This window comes from Bufo bufo, chromosome 5, assembly GCF_905171765.1.
Source record: "Bufo bufo chromosome 5, aBufBuf1.1, whole genome shotgun sequence".
Taxonomy (NCBI): domain Eukaryota; kingdom Metazoa; phylum Chordata; class Amphibia; order Anura; family Bufonidae; genus Bufo; species Bufo bufo.
In genome coordinates this window covers 530220866-530241996 of record NC_053393.1, presented here as the reverse complement: position 1 = coordinate 530241996, position 21131 = coordinate 530220866, and the positions used below count along the sequence as shown (strand labels likewise).

General features: G+C 47.9%; 1 protein-coding gene across 3 annotated transcripts in view; it reads right to left on the bottom strand.

Moving 5' to 3' along the window:
• The window catches only part of CASD1 (CAS1 domain containing 1), a 62414-nt gene extending 49607 nt beyond the window's left edge, over positions 1 to 12807 (bottom strand). Inside the window, exons 1-5 of one of the 3 annotated variants that reach the window (XM_040431207.1) lie at positions 12419 to 12807; positions 9183 to 9623; positions 8485 to 8581; positions 6219 to 6339; positions 5111 to 5155 (exon numbers count right to left, since the gene is read on the bottom strand). In XM_040431207.1, coding sequence (XP_040287141.1) covers positions 5111 to 5155; positions 6219 to 6339; positions 8485 to 8581; positions 9183 to 9621 — 702 coding nt within the window. In that variant the 5' untranslated portion in view covers positions 9622 to 9623; positions 12419 to 12807. The other 2 variants (XM_040431209.1, XM_040431208.1) reach the window with 2 other exon arrangements.
• Between the last annotated feature and the right edge of the window lie 8324 nt (positions 12808 to 21131).

The following is a 21131-nucleotide window of genomic DNA, read 5'->3' as shown; positions in this document are numbered from 1 at the left end:
ATTTGTAAGATGGATCATGATCCTGATCCCGGTCTTACAAATGCCATCAGTTGGCATACGTTTTGCCGGATCCGGCGGGCAGTTCCAGCGACGGAACTGCTTGCCGGATCACTCTGCCGCAAGTGTGAAAGTACCCTAAGGCTACTTTCACATTAGCGTTTTTTGGTGGATCCGTCATGGATCTGCAAAAACGCTTCCATTACAATAATACAACCGCATGCATCCATCATGAACGGATCCATTGTATTACGTCTTCTTTAGCCATGACGGATCCGTCTTGAACACCATTGAAAGTCAATGGAGTACGGATCGGTTTTCTATTGTGCCAGTGAAAACGGATCCGTCCACATTGACTTACATTGTCAGTGTCAGGACGGATCCGTTTGGCTCAGTTTCGTCAGACAGACACCAAAACGCTGCAGGCAGTGTCCGCCTCCAAAGCAGAACGGAGACGGATCGGAGGCAAACTGATGCCTTCTGAGTGAGTCCTTTTCCATTCACAATGCATTAGGGCAAAACTGATCAGTTTTGGAGCGCTTGTGAGAGCCCTGAACGGATCTCACAAACGGAAACCAAAACCCTAGTGTGAACGTACCTAAGTCGTTCTTATTTGACATCTCGGACTTCCTCTCTAAACGACACCAGCTCAGGGAAATACCCAATAGTCTTCTAGTGACATTAGACGTCAACAGCTTGTACACGTCCATGGAGCAGGATGAAGGCGTAGTGGCCACAACCCGAATACCTGCTGCGCCCTCCACACTAAGTATTAGTCAACAAGAGTTTTGTCTCAAATTACCTAACATCGTATTGTCCAAGAACTTCTTTTTATTTGGAGATACAGTCTATGGACAGAAACGGGGGACCGCAATGGGTTCTAACGTGGCCCCTCCATATGCTAACGCTCACATGATTGCATTCGAGGAGGATTTTGTATACCCGCATCAATCTTTTCACAAATATGCCATTACATGGTTTCGTTTTATTGACGACATCTTTTGCATATGGAGGGGCCCTGAACGCACTATCCATGAATTTGTACAAGAGCTCAACAACGTTTATCCTGAATTGGGGTTCACCACTCATGTAAGTAACGAGAGAATTCGCTTTCTCCACACCTTAGTACAAATCTGACAGAATAGGGACCATCACGTAGACTTACACAGTAAACCCACTGACCGTAACAGCCTCTTGCAATACAATAGCTGCCCCCCCAAAGCTACCAAGAAATCCCTTCCCCAGATTCATTAACATGTTACAAAAGACCCCACAACATTAGGGACAAGTTAGTTCGGGCCAACATTGGAAGCTTCATAAAGGAACCAGTACAACAGTTTTTACGGAGTCAATGACGAGGAACATTTCCGTGCTTGGGTTGTGCACGGGGCTCCGAGGTCATTAAAGGGGAATAGGTCACTCATCCACACGGGACATCGCTTCCCCATCAAAGGCTTTTTACCTGCGATTCCAGATTCTGTACTGAAATGCCCATGTGGTCTAATGTATCCGGGACTGTAGAAGTAATCATAAATCGACCATCGGCTTGGGTCATACGACGTTACCTGTACCTCATCACTTTTTTGGAGAAGAGGCATCGGGTATCCCAATTGCAATTCCAGGTATTAGAGAAAATAGATCCCAGGAGAGGAGGCAACAGAAATTTGCTGCTTAAACAAAGAGAAGCTTCTGGATTCACAGATTGTGGACAATTACACCTAATGGACTAAATCGTGGATGTGATTTTTTTATTTATTAATATATATGAGTATTTATAATTTGCTTTCCATTTTCTTACAGACCCGTTGAAAATCTGGGCATCCGGGAACGGCGAGACGTGGTTCCCCCCTTCGCCTACCACCCTTCCCCCTCCTTCTTTCCAACTTCACGTCTGGAGCACTTACTATTTAGCTCAGTGAGAACTGTATAGACTGGATGCAACTGTAGCAAACCCTCAGCTGTGATGACATGTATCAGTCCGGAGCCTTAAGGCTCCATTCACACGTCCGCAACATGTTTTGCGGATCCAAGGAGCCGAAAAACACAGAAAGCAGCAATGTGCGTTCCGCATTTTGCGGACCGCACATTGCCGGCACTACTAGAATATGCCTGTTCTTGTCCGCGGACAAGAATAGGACATGTTCAAATTTTTTGCAGAATGCAAGTGCGGACCCGGAAGTGCGGGTCCGCAATTCCGTGTCCGGGCAGCACAATGTGCTGCCCCATAGAAATGAATTGGTCAGCAATTCCGTTCCGCAAAATGCGGAACAAAATTGCGGACGTGTGAATGGAGCCTTACTGTTTAGCTCAGTGAGCACTTTGTAGACCAGATGTGACTGAAATAAACCCCCAGCTGAAATGACATGTCTGGACTCCCAACTCAGGGAGAATTTTTCAGACCAGACGCAACTGTAACAAACCCCCAGCCGTGGTGACATGTATCAGTCTGGACAACTTAACTATTTAGCTCAGAAAGAATTAGTTACAACTGTAGCAAACCCTCAGCTCAGGTAACATGTATCAGTCTGGAGTCCTTACTGCTTATTTCAGAAAGAATTGTATAGACTGGATGTAACTGTAACAAACCCACAGCTGACATATATCAAGTCAATCCCCCCCCCCCCAATCCTAACTTGCCGGTATTGTGTCTCTTCAGTAGCATTAACAAAATAATTTTTGTATAATTTTTAATTTTATTTCTTCCTTTTAGGGCTCATTCAGACGGCCGTATGCTGTCCGCAAAAATACTGAATGCTATCCGTTTTTTTGCGGATCCGCAAAAAAACGGATCTGCAAAAAAACGGATAGCATTCAGTATTTTTGCGGACCCATAGACTTCAATGGGGCCATGTCCTGATTTTCACGGACAAGTATAGGACATGTTTCATTTTTTTTGCGGATCCGCAAAAAAACGGATAGCATTCAGTATTTTTGCGGACAGCATACGGCCGTCTGAATGAGCCCTTATTGTTTGCTTTATTTAATGCATTTACTACTATATTTTCCATGTCTTTTCTATATTTATTTTATTTTGTTCTCCATAACTTTATTCTTTATCCCTTTGCTCTTATCTACATAGATCACAACTTCTCACCATAGACCATACATTCTTCACTAGGGGGACACATCGCATGACCCTGCGGGACACATCGCATGACCCTGCGGGACACATCGCATGACCCTGCGGGACACATCGCATGACACCCCCCATATCACATGGCAGCATTATCATGTGACCGCACTCACTAGAGCCCATACACCGCACATAGAGGTCAGAATCTAGCACACGTCGCCGGCCCGGCACTCAGAGAAGCCAATACACTTTAAATAGACGCCAGATCTGGCTGAAAATGTGATCCAGATATCCCTTTACCTCTGACCACAGGTATTGGACTGACTTTTGCCTTCACTATATTACCGGCATCTCTGTATTCTCAGTTATGTGCCTACTATACTGCCTTGTCTTTTACCTCCCATTCTATATCTAGCTGTACTTCATACGGCCGCCATACCGCTATATACCGTCTAGTGCATACAGCAAAATGACATTTTGGTCTATATTTTCCTTGCACCCCCACACAGGATTCCTCCCATACTCTCTCTCCACCACTTTTCCTCTATATATTGGCCTTTATCCTCACTATGTATATAATCAGTTGTGTGTGTGTATAAATATATATATCCATATTGAATACTTCATTTATCACAAAGGCTCCAGATACCTCATTATAGATGTGCTATTATTTTCCTATAGAAACTCCCAGCCGCTGAAGAAGGTCCCTTTGGACCGAAACGTCCGGCTGATATATGGATAGTGGTTACGCAGCATTTAATTTCCTATAAACTGGATCATGAACCTCTAATTGTGAAAATCACTAAATAAAATTACCTTTAAATTGCACAGAATATTCTGTGTGCCGCCTATTTATACTGTTGTCATGAACCAAATGCGTCACCTTAGTGATGCAGAACGGTCAGCTGGTGGTGGTTTGGAGGGCGAAAAGATTATGACAGATTCCCTTAAAGAGGCTGTATCACCCGGTTCACCCCCATTAAACCAAGCACATAGCCTGGTAGGGGCAGTTTAAAATGATACCTTCCTCCTCCCTGTCGGCACCACGGTTGATAAAATCGTACTTTTATTCCTTGGCTGGCAGGCAGTTTCGAGCACCAGGAGGCGGGCTTGTTCAGTACGAGCACCGCTATGCAACGTCTACCGACATCTAAACCCCTCCCCTTGATTGACAGCGCTAGAGTACGACTTCGACTAGCACTGTCAACCATGGGGAGCCCTTGTGTTTAGATGTCGGTAGACGTTGCATAGCGGTGCTCGTACTGAACAAGCCCGCCTCCTGGTGCTCGAAACTGCCTGCCAGCCAAGGAATAAAAGTACGATTTTATCAACCGTGGCGCCGACAGTGAGGAGGAAGGTATCATTTTAAACTGCCCCTACCAGGCTATGTGCTTGGTTTAATAGGGGTGATCCGGGTGACACAGCCTCTTTAAAAAAACAACCTGTCTGCTCTCCCCACCTCTCTGTAAAAAGTCCGCATAAAACAGCAAAACTGCAACGTGCCATCCCTCTGCTATTCCCCAAAACGGCAACGTGCCATCCCTCTGTTATTCCCCAAAACGGCAACGTGCCGCCACCCCCCTGCTATTCCTCTTGAAAATGGCATGTGGACAGCATCGTGAAAGTGTGTAGGAACACACAACTAACAGGAGAAATCATAATGCCTGGCTGTGAATTTCTACTTCGACTTTGTGTAAGCTCAGCCTTAATCCTTGAGGAATATAATCATTTACAGTTAGAGGATACATCTGCTTTTTAGGGGTCTTCCCATAATCAAACTGTTTCTGATCAGCGGTCAGACCCCCAGTGATCACGAGTATGGAGGGGCCCAGGTACCCTCCTTTTGAAGTGAGCAGCACCCGAGTGTGCACACCCATCTCAATTTAAACTCATTGGGGCTGCCGGAGATAGCCGAGTGCTGCTCTTATCCATCCTGGAATTCTTTTCTGCCGTTATAGACATCACTCTCATTATGTTACATGATGGGGGCGTTATCTCTGGTCAGGAGGGGCGTTTGTCCTGTGCTCGTTGTGTACTTACCACCCGGATATTCTCCCGAGAATCCTCGAAAGGTATGTTCTCATGCTGCGGAGGAAAAAAAAATGAAATATTAGCACCGATTAACAAAGTCTGCGCTCCTGGGGGGATATAATGTATATTAATTTATTCTTAGAGCTGAGCGAATGGATTCATATGAGTTCTTGAGCAGCGATGGGCGGTCCCCACTGCTCAGGGGGCTCCCCCAGCCACTTGATTGACAGGGCTGGACATCGGCGCCGTTGCTCCGAGTAGTGGCGTATGCGCAGAGGCTCTGCTGCTAGTGCAAGGGCAGCAACTGTGCATGCGCTGCTACCCGAAATGAGAAGCGTATCAGCGCTCACTGATCGTCTACTCTGCATAGTGGCCACCAGACTCTTCCCCAATGGCAGACATTGGTGGAGATGGCTGATCCTTTTGGGTCCCCCCAACTGGTCTCTGCTTGCTGCTCTCATCTCAACATGCCCAAGAAATGGCTGGAAATTCCTGCTCAGCCAATCACTGGCCAGAGCGATGACCCACCTCAGCCAGCGATTGGCAGAGTAGGCATCTCCTGTGTGTCAAGCCAGGAACAGGAAGCGGAGGCCAGAGGAGTCCTGCAAGCATCAGAACGGGAGCGCCGGCTACAAACTAATGCAACTGAGCTGCAATACCAAGCATAGCCACTATGCAATGTACGGCGCTGTGCTCGGTACACTGTGAAGAGGCCGCATTGGTCACCTGAGCGCTGCAGCCTCTTCTCAAGACGGATCCGTCATGAACTCCACTGAAAGTCAATGGGGGACGGATCCGTTTTCTATTGTGGCAGAGAAAACGGATCTGTCCCCATTGACTTGCATTGTGGGTCATGACGGATCCGTCTTGCTCCGCATGCCATGCGGTTTGTTCTCCGGTATGGGAATGCAACCAAACGGAACGCATTTTGGAGCATCTGTTCAGTTACGTTTTGTCCCCATTAACCACGAATGTGGACAAAACGGAAGTGTTTTTTTCTGGTATGGAGACCCTATGACGCCTCTCAATACCGGAAAATAGAAACGCTAGTGTGAAAGTAGCCTAAGATGCGAACAGCAGAGGTGCTGCGGACAACAGACGCTTCTCGGAGATTCACCTTGTTCCCTTGCTCTTTGACATATGGATCAAGAATCTTAATAAAAGCGTAAAAGAGCTGACGGATCCTGGAGTCGCCCACGAACGTCACATGCTGGTTTCTCAGGCAGCCGGTGGCTTCTCTGCAAAAGAAATACAAGAGCTGACACTTGGGAGGGTCTCCAAGGAACGGGCCCCGCACCTATCAGACAATGGGGGCATATCCTAGTGATATTTTTTCATGTAAAACCTAGGGCTTTTAGTAACCCCTTAAAGGGGTTGTCTCATCATAGACCAATGGGGGCATATCGCTAGGATACGCCCCCATTGTCTTATAGGTGCGGGTCTCACAGCTGGGACCTGCACCTGTATCGGGAACGGAGCCCCGCAAGGTGGTGGCTGGAGGACTTCGGTCAGGCCACCGCCGAGCTGGCTCCCCATAGAAGTGCGCACGGCGCATGCCCGGCCACCGCTCCTATTCACTTCTATGGGCTCAATGGAAACAGCCGAGCCAGCGCTCTGCTATTTTCACTGGCTCCATAGAAAATGAATGGAGGGCGGCAGCGCATGCGCAGTGCGCCCTCCTTCACCTTCAGGGCTCCGTTCTCTATACAGGTGCTGGACCCACACCTATAAGACAATGGGGGCATATCCTAGCGATATGCCCCTATCGTCTATGATGAGACAACCCCTTTAAGTACCGTGCCCATTTTCATTTTTTTCCTCCCCACCTTCCAATAGCCATAACATTTATTTATTAAATTTTCCATTCATATCGCCTTATTGTTAGCAGGATAAGTTGTATTTTTTAATGCCACCATTTAACTTACTATTGGAAAATGAGAAAAAAAAATTCTTTGTGGGGTGAAATGGAAAAAAATAAATAAAATTTCAGCAAGGTTTTTTGGGGTATTGATATCACGACTTTCAGTGTGCACTAAAAATGACATGACATCATTATTCTTAATTTTTTAGTACACAAAAAAAATCAAATAAAAATAAATCTGCCATTTTTTGACAGCCATAACCTTTTAAAATTTCCGTCCACAGAGCTGTAGGGTATGGGGCTTGTTTTCTGTGGGATGAGCTGTAGTTTTTATTGGTACCATTTTTGGAGTAGGCCCAACTTTTTGATCACCGTTATTCAATTTTTTGGGGAGGACAAGGCAACTAAAAAGTGGTGAATCCCGAGTGTTTCCTTTTTTTCACTGTGCAGGAAATAAGATTCTTATATTTTAAAAATCCAGACAATTTTGGACGAGGCGATACCTGTAAGGTTTATTTATTTTTTTAGATCAAAAATTGGGAAAGGGAGCCGCCTCCCTCTGCCTAGCCTCACGGATGCCGCGATCGCTAATTGAATGCAGCGTTTGAGGGGTTAAACGTCTGGGATCGGCGATGAGGCCAGCTGCCCGTTGTATTACACAGCCTGCACACGCCATGTATGGAGCCGGCCGCTCCATACATCCCCTTAGCCACTGTAACATACATTTGGCTAAAGGGGTTAACGTTTTTTTTTTTTTTTTTATAAAAACAGACAAATTCATGCTTTTTTCAAACTACAGCTTTTTTTTAAAAAAAAATTTAAATGTGCAAACTGACACCAAAATAAATAATTAAAGGAGAATTCCCTATTTTGCATTAGTCGACAGTTTTGTGTGAACGGGGCAACTGTGGCGACTTTTTCGGTTGGAGCGGACGTTATTTATTTTTATTTTTTTTTGGCACGCAATATTCCCCCCCCCCCCCCAGGAGGTAATTAACCCCTTTCCGACATCCGAGATACATGTGCGGCGCATGTAGGGTCTTTCACGACAGCGCCCGCTCAGCTTCTGCGCAGGCGTCATAGCCGCCACCCGGAGGCAAAGTCCGTGATTGGTGATAACGCCGGATCAGAAGAATGGGGGGGAAAAAAAAAAAAAAAAGGGTGACGCGAACCCGACCTCATACGGCTGAGTGAAGGGAAAAATAAAAAAGTTATGGTTACGGAAGACAGGGATCGAAAATAAAAATGCAACAATCCAATCAGGAAGGGGTTAAAAGACCCTTTTTTTTGGTATTCTGCACTTTTCCACTATAACTGGGGCCATCGAAAAAGAACCCCAATTATAAGGGAATCCCCCCATGTGGGGGCACTGTACACAGACAGGTCTACTCCTCGGGGTCCGCCAGATGTACAGCGCGCCGGATTAAAGCCCTGCACATGTTGTGAAGGGGTTAATGACGGGTGGCGCAACACAAAACGGCCATCACACTGGGGCTAGTTCCGCCACAGCTGGAGCACTTACCTGGCCTTGTATCGGTGGGTCATACAGCTGTACGGCTGCCATACTTTCTCCCCCAGGAAGCGGCCGCTGGATATGAGGTATCCGCACGTGTCATCTCCTGGGGATCGGAAACAGAAGGAGGCGTTAGCGGGAAGAGCGGCGACATTGGCGATCAATCACACGTCTTAAAGGGGCGCTCCAGAGGTAAAAGCTTTTTAAAGGGGGTCGTCCGGTTTACAGGGAAAGCTGGGTGACAACCCGTGGAGGGGCCGATCGGCGGCTGACACCCGGCTTTCCCATGCGGTGTCACACAATATGGCGGTGGATCAGGTGTCGCACCTTCCATCAGAAAACCGAATCGTGCAAAATGACATCAGAAAAAAGTCCAAAATGGTAAAACGGGCGATTCCAAAAAATAAAATTGTAATTCATTTTTTGTCTGCCCTGCGTTGCCCTTGGCGATAACGGAAGCTGCGCCGCGGTGTCAGGAGGCTGCAGCGTAAGCCGACAACCGACAACTTTATCGTCAGCGGTTTGGGGGGGGGGGGGGGGCATACATACTGCAGATATATTTGTATAGGGGGCGAGGGCTGACAGGTGCAGAGACCAGAAGGAGCAGGACAGAGCTGTCATAACAAGGGGAGGACCCGCTGTCACGACAGTAGCAGGTTGAGCTGTCACGACAGGGGGTGATGATGATGATGGAGGAGCGCACTTACCGTGAGACGAGTAGCCCCAGAACACGGCATGGCAGGCGGAGATGAGCAGCGCGGCCCCCAGCGCCAGAAGCTTGGCGTTCCTCACGCTGAAGTGCTGGTTGATTTCCCGCTTGCCCAGGTTGTAGGCCAGGGCCGCCATCTTGGCTCCTCCATGACAGCAGAGTACAATGATGCTGCCGGCCGCTGGGGGGCAGCAGCGCGGCTGAAAGAAAGAGTGGGCGCGGTCAGCAGTGGAGGCGTGGTCTTCTGCGGCGGAGGGGGCGCGGTCTTCTGCGGCGTAGGGGGCGGGGTCTTCTTCGGAGGTCTGTAGCAATGGCTGCTTGTCTTCCAGCGTCTCGGAGACGTTGTTGCGTTTTTTCCTGGGGGGTTCGGGGTCGTCGGGTGCGGGGCTGCGGCTTTTCGGAGCGGAGGTGTCTGAGCTCCCGTCCCGGAGAGACATGGCTGGAAATAAAACAGAGGACTGGAATAAAAGAGACGGCCGGAAAGGAGACATACTAGAGAGGACAGTCCTAGAGGGGGACAGCCATAGAAGAGACAGTCCTAGAGGGGGGACAGCCATAGAAGAGACAGTCCTAGAGGGGGGACAGCCATAGAAGAGACAGTCCTAGAGGGGGGACAGCCATAGAAGAGACAGTCCTAGAGGGGGACAGCCATAGAAGAGACAATCTAAGAGGGGGGACAGCCGTAGAAGAGACAGTCCTAGAGGGGGACAGTCGTAGAAGAGACAGTCCTAGAGGGGGACAGTCGTAGAAGAGACAGTCCTAGAGGGGGGACAGCCATAGAAGAGATAATCTAAGAGGGGGGACAGCCGTAGAAGAGACAGTCCTAGAAGGGGGACAGCCGTAGAAGAGACAGTCCTAGAGGGGGGACAGCCGTAGAAGAGACAGTCCTAGAGGGGGACAGCCGTAGAAGAGACAGTCCTAGAGGGGGGACAGCCATAGAAGAGACAGTCCTAGAGGGGGGACAGCCGTAGAAGAGACAGTCCTAGAGGAGGACAGCCGTAGAAGAGACAGTCCTAGAGGAGGACAGCCGTAGAAGAGACAGTCCTAGAGGGGGGACAGACGTAGAAGAGACAGTCCTAGAGGAGGACAGACGTAGAAGAGACAGTCCTAGAGGGGGGACAGCCATAGAAGAGACAGTCCTAGAGGGGGGACAGCCATAGAAGAGACAGTCCTAGAGGGGGGACAGCCATAGAAGAGACAGTCCTAGAGGGGGACAGCCGTAGAAGAGACAGTCCTAGAGGGGGGACAGCCATAGAAGAGACAATCTAAGAGGGGGGACAGCCGTAGAAGAGACAGTCCTAGAGGGGGACAGTCGTAGAAGAGACAGTCCTAGAGGGGGGACAGCCATAGAAGAGATAATCTAAGAGGGGGGACAGCCGTAGAAGAGACAGTCCTAGAAGGGGGACAGCCGTAGAAGAGACAGTCCTAGAGGGGGGACAGCCGTAGAAGAGACAGTCCTAGAGGGGGACAGCCGTAGAAGAGACAGTCCTAGAGGGGGGACAGCCATAGAAGAGACAGTCCTAGAGGGGGGACAGCCGTAGAAGAGACAGTCCTAGAGGAGGACAGCCGTAGAAGAGACAGTCCTAGAGGAGGACAGCCGTAGAAGAGACAGTCCTAGAGGGGGGACAGACGTAGAAGAGACAGTCCTAGAGGAGGACAGACGTAGAAGAGACAGTCCTAGAGGAGGACAGACGTAGAAGAGACAGTCCTAGAGGAGGACAGACGTAGAAGAGACAGTCCTAGAGGGGGGACAGCCATAGAAGAGACAGTCCTAGAGGGGGGACAACCATAGAAGAGACAGTCCTAGAGGGGTGGACAGCCATAGAAGAGACAGTCCTAGAGGAGGGACAGCCGTAGAAGAGACAGTCCTAGAGGGGGACAGCCATAGAAGAAACCCGCTGTCTGGCTGTGGAACAGCCTCTGCTATAGAATGGACAGTCCCTTGGTTTCGCTTTAACAAAATAGCGACTGTCACTTAGTTCCAGCTGTCTCTTTCCTCCACTCTAATACAACCTGTCACTTGTTTGCACGTTAGCCCATCACATTCACACTACACATGTTGCACTCAGAGACTGTCACTCGGTTGCTGTCTGGTGGTTGTCGGTAGGTTGCACTCACTCAGAGACTGTCACTCGGTTGCTGTCTGGTGGTTGTCAGTAGGTTGCACTCACTCAGAGACTGTCACTCGGTTGCTGTCTGATGGTTGTCAGTAGGTTGCACTCACTCAGAGACTGTCACTCAGTTGCTGTCTGATGGTTGTCAGTAGGTTGCACTCACTCAGAGACTGTCACTCGGTTGCTGTCTGATGGTTGTCGGAGGGTTTCACTCACTCAGACTCACTCGGTTGCTGTCTGATGGTTGTCAGTAGGTTGCACTCACTCAGACTGTCACTCGGTTGCTGTCTGGTGGTTGTCGGTAGGTTGCACTCACTCAGAGACTGTCACTCGGTTGCTGTCTGATGGTTGTCGGTAGGTTGCACTCACTCGGAGACTGTCACTTGGTTGCTGTCTGATGGTTGTCGGTAGGTTGCACTCACTCAGAGACTGTCACTCGGTTGCTGTCTGGTGGTTGTCAGTAGGTTGCACTCACTCAGAGACTGTCACTCGGTTGCTGTCTGGTGGTTGTCAGTAGGTTGCACTCACTCAGAGACTGTCACTCGGTTGCTGTCTGATGGTTGTCGGTAGGTTGCACTCACTCGGAGACTGTCACTCGGTTGCTGTCTGATGGTTGTCGGTAGGTTGCACTCACTCAGAGACTGTCACTCGGTTGCTGTCTGGTGGTTGTCAGTAGGTTGCACTCACTCAGAGACTGTCACTCGGTTGCTGTCTGATGGTTGTCAGTAGGTTGCACTCACTCAGAGACTGTCACTCGGTTGCTGTCTGATGGTTGTCAGTAGGTTGCACTCACTCAGAGACTGTCACTCGGTTGCTGTCTGATGGTTGTCGGTAGGTTGCACTCACTCGGAGACTGTCACTCGGTTGCTGTCTGATGGTTGTCGGTAGGTTGCACTCACTCAGAGACTGTCACTCGGTTGCTGTCTGATGGTTGTCGGTAGGTTGCACTCAGAGACCTGGTCTGGTTGTCACTTGGCTGCAGTCTGTTGGGGGCTGTCTCTCTTGCAGTCACCCAGAGACTGTCACTCGGTTGCCCCTCAGTAGATGATCAGTTCCATAAGACGAATTCCTGCTTTTCCCACCGGCTTCCAGCTGATCCTCTAGTCACACCGCAGCTCACCTTTTACTCTGCACACCTCACAAGCAGCGATAGGAAGCGGTCAGGTCCTAGGTGTCCACCCCACAGAGGGACACGTCTGCAGTCTCGGGATGATGGCGGTGCGGGCAGCGTCCTCCGGCAGTGCTGGACTGCGGCCGCTGATCTCCTCTCTGTTCTGGGATATAACAATGCATCTGCGGTATGTGACACTCGCAGGTGACAGGGGTGGAGAAGGCAGAACCTGCTCGACCAGCTCAGGTGCACCCTTCTCGTGCTGGAAGACAAGGAGTCTGAGCTCGCGCTTTATCCGCAGTCATAAAGCGATAAAACCGCCGTAAACGAAGCGGACGTTGGACCCGAAAAAACTTCCTGCTCGTGTTCTGTACGGATCAGGAGCTTCGGAAATCTCTGGGATACAGTACGCCCTCAGTTCATGATTGGTGGCCGCCTGACCTCTCGGACCCCCACTGATCCTGAAAAAGGGGATGCAGTGCTGCGTCCACTGCACGGACGTGTCCCGACCACCCGGTCCACTTGAAGGGGTTTCCCACTGCTTTTATATTGATGGTCTATCCCAGGGTAAGCCATCGGAGGTCCGACTCCCCCACCGATCAGCTGCAGCCATTCTGTGCGGTGGACGGAGCGGGTTACTCATTTCAAATTTACAAATAAAAAAAAATTAAAAATAAGATCATTGAAATCGCCGCATCCGAAAATGCCTGGACTATTAACATATTTATTCCGTATGGTGAACGGAGTAACGGAAAAAGGTCAAAATGGCCGATTCACTGTTTTTGGGTCACTTCTTCATCTCCCCAAATTTTTTTATAAAAAGTGATTAAAAAAAAACACATCCCTCAATGGTATAAAAAAAATTATATATATATATATATATATATAGATTGTCCCATAAAAAAAATATCCGCTCCGTAGATAAAAATCAAAAAAGTTATAGGGGTCAAAATACGGCAATGGAAAGACAACTCCCCCCCCCCCCCCCCCCCCCCCTAAGAAGATTTAAGCATTAAAACAATATAAATGTGGTATCACTGTAATTGTACGGAGCCGCAGAATTAGAGGTTGTCCAGCCGTTACTATTGATGACCTATCGTCCGGAGAGGACATCAATATCTGATCGGTGGGGGGCCGACACTGAGACAAGGAGGCAGAAGTCCATGCGCGCGCCGCCTCCTGTTCCTCGTCCCCTGTGGAGCGGCGTTCACTTGAATGGAGCTTATCCGCGCCCAGGTCAGTTGATACCCGTCGTGACGTCACTGGGCCGGCGGTAAACAGTGAGAAGGCCGCGGCGCTGCTGGAGCGCCGCTGCCTTCACAAACAGTTGATCTCGCGGGGGTCCCGGTTGTCTTTCCGAAGTCTCAGCAAATATCACAAGCCTCGCTTTGTATCGCCTCTATCACATGTCACGCGCATCAATGACCACTGCTATCTTATGGGAACGTGGAGTACGGCGCGGTGTAATGTTGCCTGTCAGTGTTAGACTGACGGCATCCTATCAGACCATGCGTCTGGCAGACCTGGTCCTTCTGCTGTCACGTGGAATGGTGAGGGATGTTTTTGTGCTAGGGGTTCCTAATCCAAGTCCAGCCCTGGAGGACGTGATATGGGTGTAATATATACTGTACCCAGCCTTGAGGATGTGATATGGGTGTAATATATACCGTACCCAACCTTAAGGACGTGATATGGGTGTAATATATACCGTACCCAGCCTTAAGGATGTGATATGGGTGTAATATATACCGTACCCAACCTTAAGGACGTGATATGGGTGTAATATATACCGTACCCAGCCTTGAGGATGTGATATGGGTGTAATATATACCGTAGCCAGCCTTGAGGATGTGATGTGGGTGTAATATATACCGTACCCAACCTTAAGGACGTGATATGGGTGTAATATATACCGTACCCAGCCTTGAGGATGTGATATGGGTGTAATATATACCGTACCCAGCCTTAAGGACGTGATATGGGTGTAATATATACCGTACCCAGCCTTGAGGATGTGATATGGGTGTAATATATACCGTAGCCAGCCTTGAGGATGTGATGTGGGTGTAATATATACCGTACCCAACCTTAAGGACGTCATATGGGTGTAATATATACCGTACCCAGCCTTGAGGATGTGATATGGGTGTAATATATACCGTACCCAGCCTTAAGGACGTGATATGGGTGTAATATATACCGTACCCAGCCTTGAGGACGTGATATGGGTGTAATATATACCGTACCCAGCCTTGAGGACGTGATATGGGTGTAATATATACCGTACCCAGCCTTGAGGATGTGATATGGGTGTAATATATATCGTACCCAACCTTAAGGACGTGATATGGGTGTAATATATATCGTACCCAGCCTTGGGAAAAGTGCTATAGGGCGTATTTTATACTCGGGGTTTAATTCCTTTGCCCGTTTTCATGCATTTCCTGATTTGAGCTGCCACCGGGATGAGAGCGCGGGACTAATACAGTTGCAAGAAAAAGTATGTGAACCCTTTGGAATGATATGGATTTCTGCACAAATTGGTCATAAAATGTGATCTGATCTTCATCTAAGTCACAACAATAGACAATCACAGTCTGCTTAATCTAATAAGACACAAAGAATAAAATGTTACCATGTTTTTATTGAACACACCATGTAAACATTCACAGTGCCGGTGGGAAAAATATGTGAACCCCTAGACTAATGACATCTCCAAGAGCTAATTGGAGTGAGGTGTCAGTCAACTGGAGTCCAATCAATGAGATGAGATTGGAGGTGTTGGTTACAGCTGCCCTGCCCTATAAAAAACACACACCAGTTCTGGGTTTGCTTTTCACAAGAAGCATTGCCTGATGTGAATGATGCCTCGCACAAAAGAGCTCTCAGAAGACCTACGATTAAGAATTGTTGACTTGCATAAAGCTGGAAAGGGTTATAAAAGTATCTCCAGAAGCCTTGCTGTTCATCAGTCCACGGTAAGACAAATTGTCTATAAATGGAGAAAGTTCAGCACTGCTGCTACTCTCCCTAGGAGTGGCCGTCCTGTAAAGATGACTGCAAGAGCACAGCTCAGACTGCTCAATGAGGTGAAGAAGAATCCTAGAGTGTCAGCTAAAGACTTACAAAAGTCTGGCATATGCTAATATCCCTGTTAGTGAATCTACAATACGTAAAACACTAAACAAGAATGGATTTCATGGGAGGATACCACAGAGGAAGCCACTGCTGTCCAAAAAAAACATTGCTACACTTTTACAGTTTGCACAAGAGCACCTGGATGTTCCACAGCAGTACTGGCAAAATATTCTGTGGACAGATGAAACCAAAATTCAGTTTGGAAGAAACGCACAACACTATGTGTGGAGAAAAAGAGACACAGCACACCAACATCAAAACCACATCCCAACTGTGAAGTATGGTGGTGGGGGCGTCATGGTTTGGGGCTGCTTTGCTGGACGGATTGCTATCATCGAAGGAAAAATGAATTCCCAAGTTTATCAAGACATTTTGCAGGAGAACTTAAAGAGGACCTTTCACCGATTATTACACTATGAACTAACTATACAGACATGTAGAGCGGCGCCCGGGGATCTCACTGCACTTACTATTATCCCCGGGCGCCGCTCCGTTCTCCTGCTATGCCCTCCGGTATCTCCGCTCACTAAGTTATGGTAGGTGGAGTCTGCCCTTGTTCTGCTCTAGCGCTGGCCAATCGCAGCGCAGAGCTCACAGCCTGGGAGGTTCTTTTCTCCCAGGCTGTGAGCTCTGCAATGCGATTGGCCAGCGCTACAGAAGAACAAGGGCAGACTCCGCCTACCATAACTTAGTGAACGGAGATACCGGAGGACATAGCAGGAGAACGGAGCGGCGCCCGGGGATAATAGTAAGTGCAGTGAGATCCCCGGGCGCCGCTCTACATGTCTGTATAGTTAGTTCATAGTGTAATAATCGGTGAAAGGTCCTCTTTAAGGCCATCTGTCCACCAGCTGAATCTCCACAGAAGATGGGTGTTGCAACAGGACAATGACCCAAAGCATAGAAGTAAATCACTAACAGAATGGCTTAAACAGAAGAAAATACGCCTTCTGGAGTGGCCCAGTCAGAGTCCTGACCTCAACCCGATTGAGATGCTGTGGCATGACCTCAAGAAAGCGATTCACACCAGACATCCCAAGAATATTGCTGAACTGAAACCATTCTGTGAAGAGGAATGGTCAAGAATTACTCCTGACCGTTGTGCACGTCTGATCTGCAACTACAGGAAACGTTTGGTTGAAGTTATTGCTGCCAAAGGAGGTTCAACCAGTTATTAAATCCAAGGGTTCACATACTTTTTCCACCTGCACTGTGAATGTTTACATGGGGTGTTCAATAAAAACATGGTAACATTTAATTCTGTGTGTTATTAGTTTAAGCAGACTGTGATTGTCTATTGTTGTGACTTAGATGAAGATCAGATCACATTTTATGACCAATTTGTGCAGAAATCCTTATCATTCCAAAGGGTTCACATACTTTTTCTTGCAACTGTATATGAGAAGAAAATTGTAAGAAATCCACAATTTGTGGCAAAATTGTCAAGTCAGCTGAGTCAAACACAGTTTACTGTATTATACATTTCTTTGCAGGTCGTCTTAGACTACACCCAGGTTAAAAATACCGTCATGTAGGTTAGTCATAGATACACGGCTGTGTCGGAGCTCTTCTCAGCTTTACATCCCGTTTCATGATGGTGGTTATTATTTTTTGTGATAGATTACCTTATACAAAACATTTGCCCCTGAGGCTACTTCCACACCAGCGCTTCCGTCATGATAATGAACGGATCCAGTGTCTCTAAAATAGCAATGACGGATCTGGTACTAAAACCATTGTAAGTCAATGGGGGACGGATCCGCATACCATGCTGGATAGAAAAATGCAGCTTGCAGCGGTTTTCTGTCCGCAATGAGAACGGAACGGAATGCATTCTAGTGACTCCGTTTCATTCAGTTCAGTTTTGTCCACATTGACAATGAATGGGGACAGAACTGAAGGGTTTTCCCCCACTGCTGAGATCCTATGACTGATCTCTATAGCGGAAAGGGAAAGTAGCCTAAAATGTAAGCAAAAGGCATGCGCGCGGCTTACAGGGAGGACATGACTCTGTGAGCTCCGCTCCGACCGCTGACAAATTCCCTACAATAGCGCCGTTTAGTCGGCTCCACAAGCCCTGAACACTCATGCAGGGGTCACAGAAGGCAGCCCGCGGCAAGAGGGGATCTAAAATTCCGGGAACGCCAGCTGCATCGCAGACATTACCGGCGATCTTCAGGAGCACGAGGCATTCCATCATGGCGGACAAGACAGTGTCTCCGACAAGCCCAGCCTCCTCTACTGAGAGCGAACCACGCTTGGACACTGCAGCTCCACAAACAGGTCAGGCAGATCTGTATGCTAATATAGCAGCCCTCTTTCCAACCGAACTTTCCCAGGCGGTTGCAGAATTCTCCCGCCAGATAAATGACTTGGGGAACAGGGTCTCGGACCTAGAGTCCAAAGCGGACAAAATATCTGACGCCATAGGCGCCGATAGGGAAGACATTGATTCACATTCTGTGCAACTACAAGCACTTGAATTAAAGCTTGAAGACCTAGAAAACAGGTCCAGGAGAGAAAATTTGCGGATCAGGGGTCTGCCCGAGTCCTTCCAGGACCTATCTACCACTATGGGCTCATTATTTGCCACTTTGCTACCTCACACCCAACCGAATCAGTTGCGGATGGACAGGATTCACAGGGCCCTGGGAAAACCACGCATCCCGGACACTCCTAGAGATGTGGTCCTAAAATTCCACCACCCTGAGGTGAGGGACATGGTCCTCAATGCAGCAAGAAATATTTCAACCCTGCCTGATCTCCCACCCTCTGTGCATCTTTATGCAGACTTAGCGCCTACAACGCTACGGAAACGCAGGGAAATGAGGCCTGTGACACAGGCACTACAACAGGCGCAGGTGCGCTACAGATGGGGGTTCCCTTTCGCCCTGTCTTTTCAACTGAACTCTCGTTCTTATACAGTTCATACCCCAGAAGAAGGGATTGAAACGTTACATCAAGCCGGAGTAAGGGTGGAACGCATCGAGACACCGACTGCACCGCCAAGACCTCAGAGTCTGGACGAGGGTACCCACAGCCGCTTCAACAGCGAACAAGTCTCCGGGGCACTGAGTATCCTGATGTGATTCACACCTTTATGTCCACGGAAGATCTGGACACTAATCTTTTGTGACATGATGTTTCACGCGACCATTTCCTTACTGGGCCCTCCATGCAGCTTGGATTTATCATTTGATTTTTTTTTTCCTGCACGAGGAACGCTCAGGTTGTCCGATAGGGAAACAGCGACTCGGATTTACATGTTGCCTACCACCGTTGGGTTCTTTTTTGTGGATCCAGGGATAGATATTATTCCCCTGACACCCACATCCGACCCACTTGTTTTTGCTGGCCATTTTGGGCACAGCCATTCCTGCTGTCTAACAGCATTTACGGTAGATTTATTGATATTAATGTATGTCAGTTTAAATGTTTTTATGGAGATCTTCACTTTCACCTTTAGTAGTACTAAGTGGTCTATGCAATTAGATATGTTAAGCAAAACTATATATTATTGGGATTATGTGTAAGTTGTTATCACACAATGTACGGGGTCTGAATTCCCCGAGAAAACGCAGAATGGCGATTACCTCCTATCTTAAGCATAATCCGGATATAGTATGTTTACAGGAGACACATTTTACGTCAACCTCCCATCCCAAATTTTTTCATTCCCTCTATACCAGGTTCTTTACTTCCACGTTTCGTAATAAAAGTAGGGGAGTAGTCAATCTATTAAGGAACTCCTTCCCGTTCCAGATAGCTAGTCATACCTCTGAAGGGCGATATGTTATTTTACTGGGGCGAATTTGAGGGAAAAACAATGTGTATTGTGAATGTGTATGCTCCAACTGATGATCCGATTACTTTTTTCACTCAAATGCACCACATACTTGAAACGCTAAGATATGATGAGTTGCTATGGGCAGGGGATTTCAACTTTGTAATAAATCCCTTACTAGATCGCTCCTCACCTCCTCACACCCCACGCCCCGCTGTACAGGGAACCCAGATCAAAAGTGTTCTAGAATCCCTCTCTCTTGCTGATTCTTGGAGGGAACACAATGGTACTCAGAGAAGCTACACTTACTATTCACCCGCCCATCATTTGTATACCCGTAGCGATTTGGTCCTGGTCTCCACATCTCTCCTCCCGCTTTTGGCATATTGCAGGCACCAACTGGCTTCCTGGTCTGATCACGACATGGTTATAATAGACGTCACCCCGTCTACTCCCACAAGTCGCCTCTTCACGTGGAGACTTAATGAATCCTTACTGTCTCGGCCTGCCATTCGTGATCGGCTCCAGGAAAATTTAAGGCAATTTTTCATGGAAAATACTGATCCAGACGTTGACCCTGTTATAGTCTGGCTCTCTCACAAAGCTTTTATGAGGGGCCAAGTCTAAGCTTAGTAGACTGGTAAGGGCCCATCAAAGGACCCCCTCACTTTACCTGCTAAGAGAAGTAAAAAACACCAAATTGCAAATAAATATGATTCTCACAAACCATACGGGAAAAGCTTTACGTTGGACCGCATCATATTACTATAAATATGCAAACAAACCTGACAAGATGTTAGCCCGTCAACTTAAAGCTAGACAAAAAAATCAACCAGGTATTTCAGATTCGCTCACGGACAGGCCGGGTAACCTCTAACCCAGAAACCATATACAAAACATTCCACGCGTTTTACCAACAACTTTACGCTAAACCAGGAAGTGGACAGGGAAAGTTGGATAACAGCTTTTTGGACGCCTTAGGCAAGGCAATAGTGGGCGAGGAAGTAGAATTTACAATTAAGGCCTTAAAATTGGGTAAAGCCCCTGGCCCGGACGGTCTTTCAGCCATCTATTATAAAAAATTTACTTCATTATTGGCCCCCCATATCACTAAATTTTGTAACCACATTATGCAAGGTAATACTCCCCACCCCGATTTCCTAGCTGCCAACATTACAGTCATTCCCAAGCCCAAAAAAGACCACCTATCACCGTCCAATTTTAGACCGATATCATTATTGAATTTGGACACAAAAATTCTCACCTCCATCCTTGCCCGACGACTTTATAATCTTCTCCCCAGTCTAATACATAAGGACCAGGTAGGATTCATCCCTGGCAGGGAAGCCCCCGATAATATTCAAGAAATCCTTAATCTGATCCACGTCGCCAATAAACAGGCCACTCCTTTAGCCATTCTGGCCCTCGACATAGAAAAAGCTTTTGATTCTGTCACATGGGATTATTTACATAAGGTCCTTCATACTATGGGTATTAGAGGTCCATTTGTACAGGCAGTCAGGTCCCTTTATTCCACTCCAATTGCCTACCTTAAGCTCCCTTCCATGCACCCTGCTCCCATCCAAATACTTAGGGGTACGCGTCAGGGGTGCCCCCTTTCTCCGGCCCTCTTTGCTTTGGCGATGGAGCCCCTTGCCATCCATATCAGGAGTGACCGAAATGTCACTGGGATCAAAGTGGGAAACACGGAATACAAGCTTAGCTTGTTTGCGGATGACCTATTATCGCTTACAAACCCCCTTGTTTCACTCCCAAACCTTTTACAACTTCTGAAGTCCT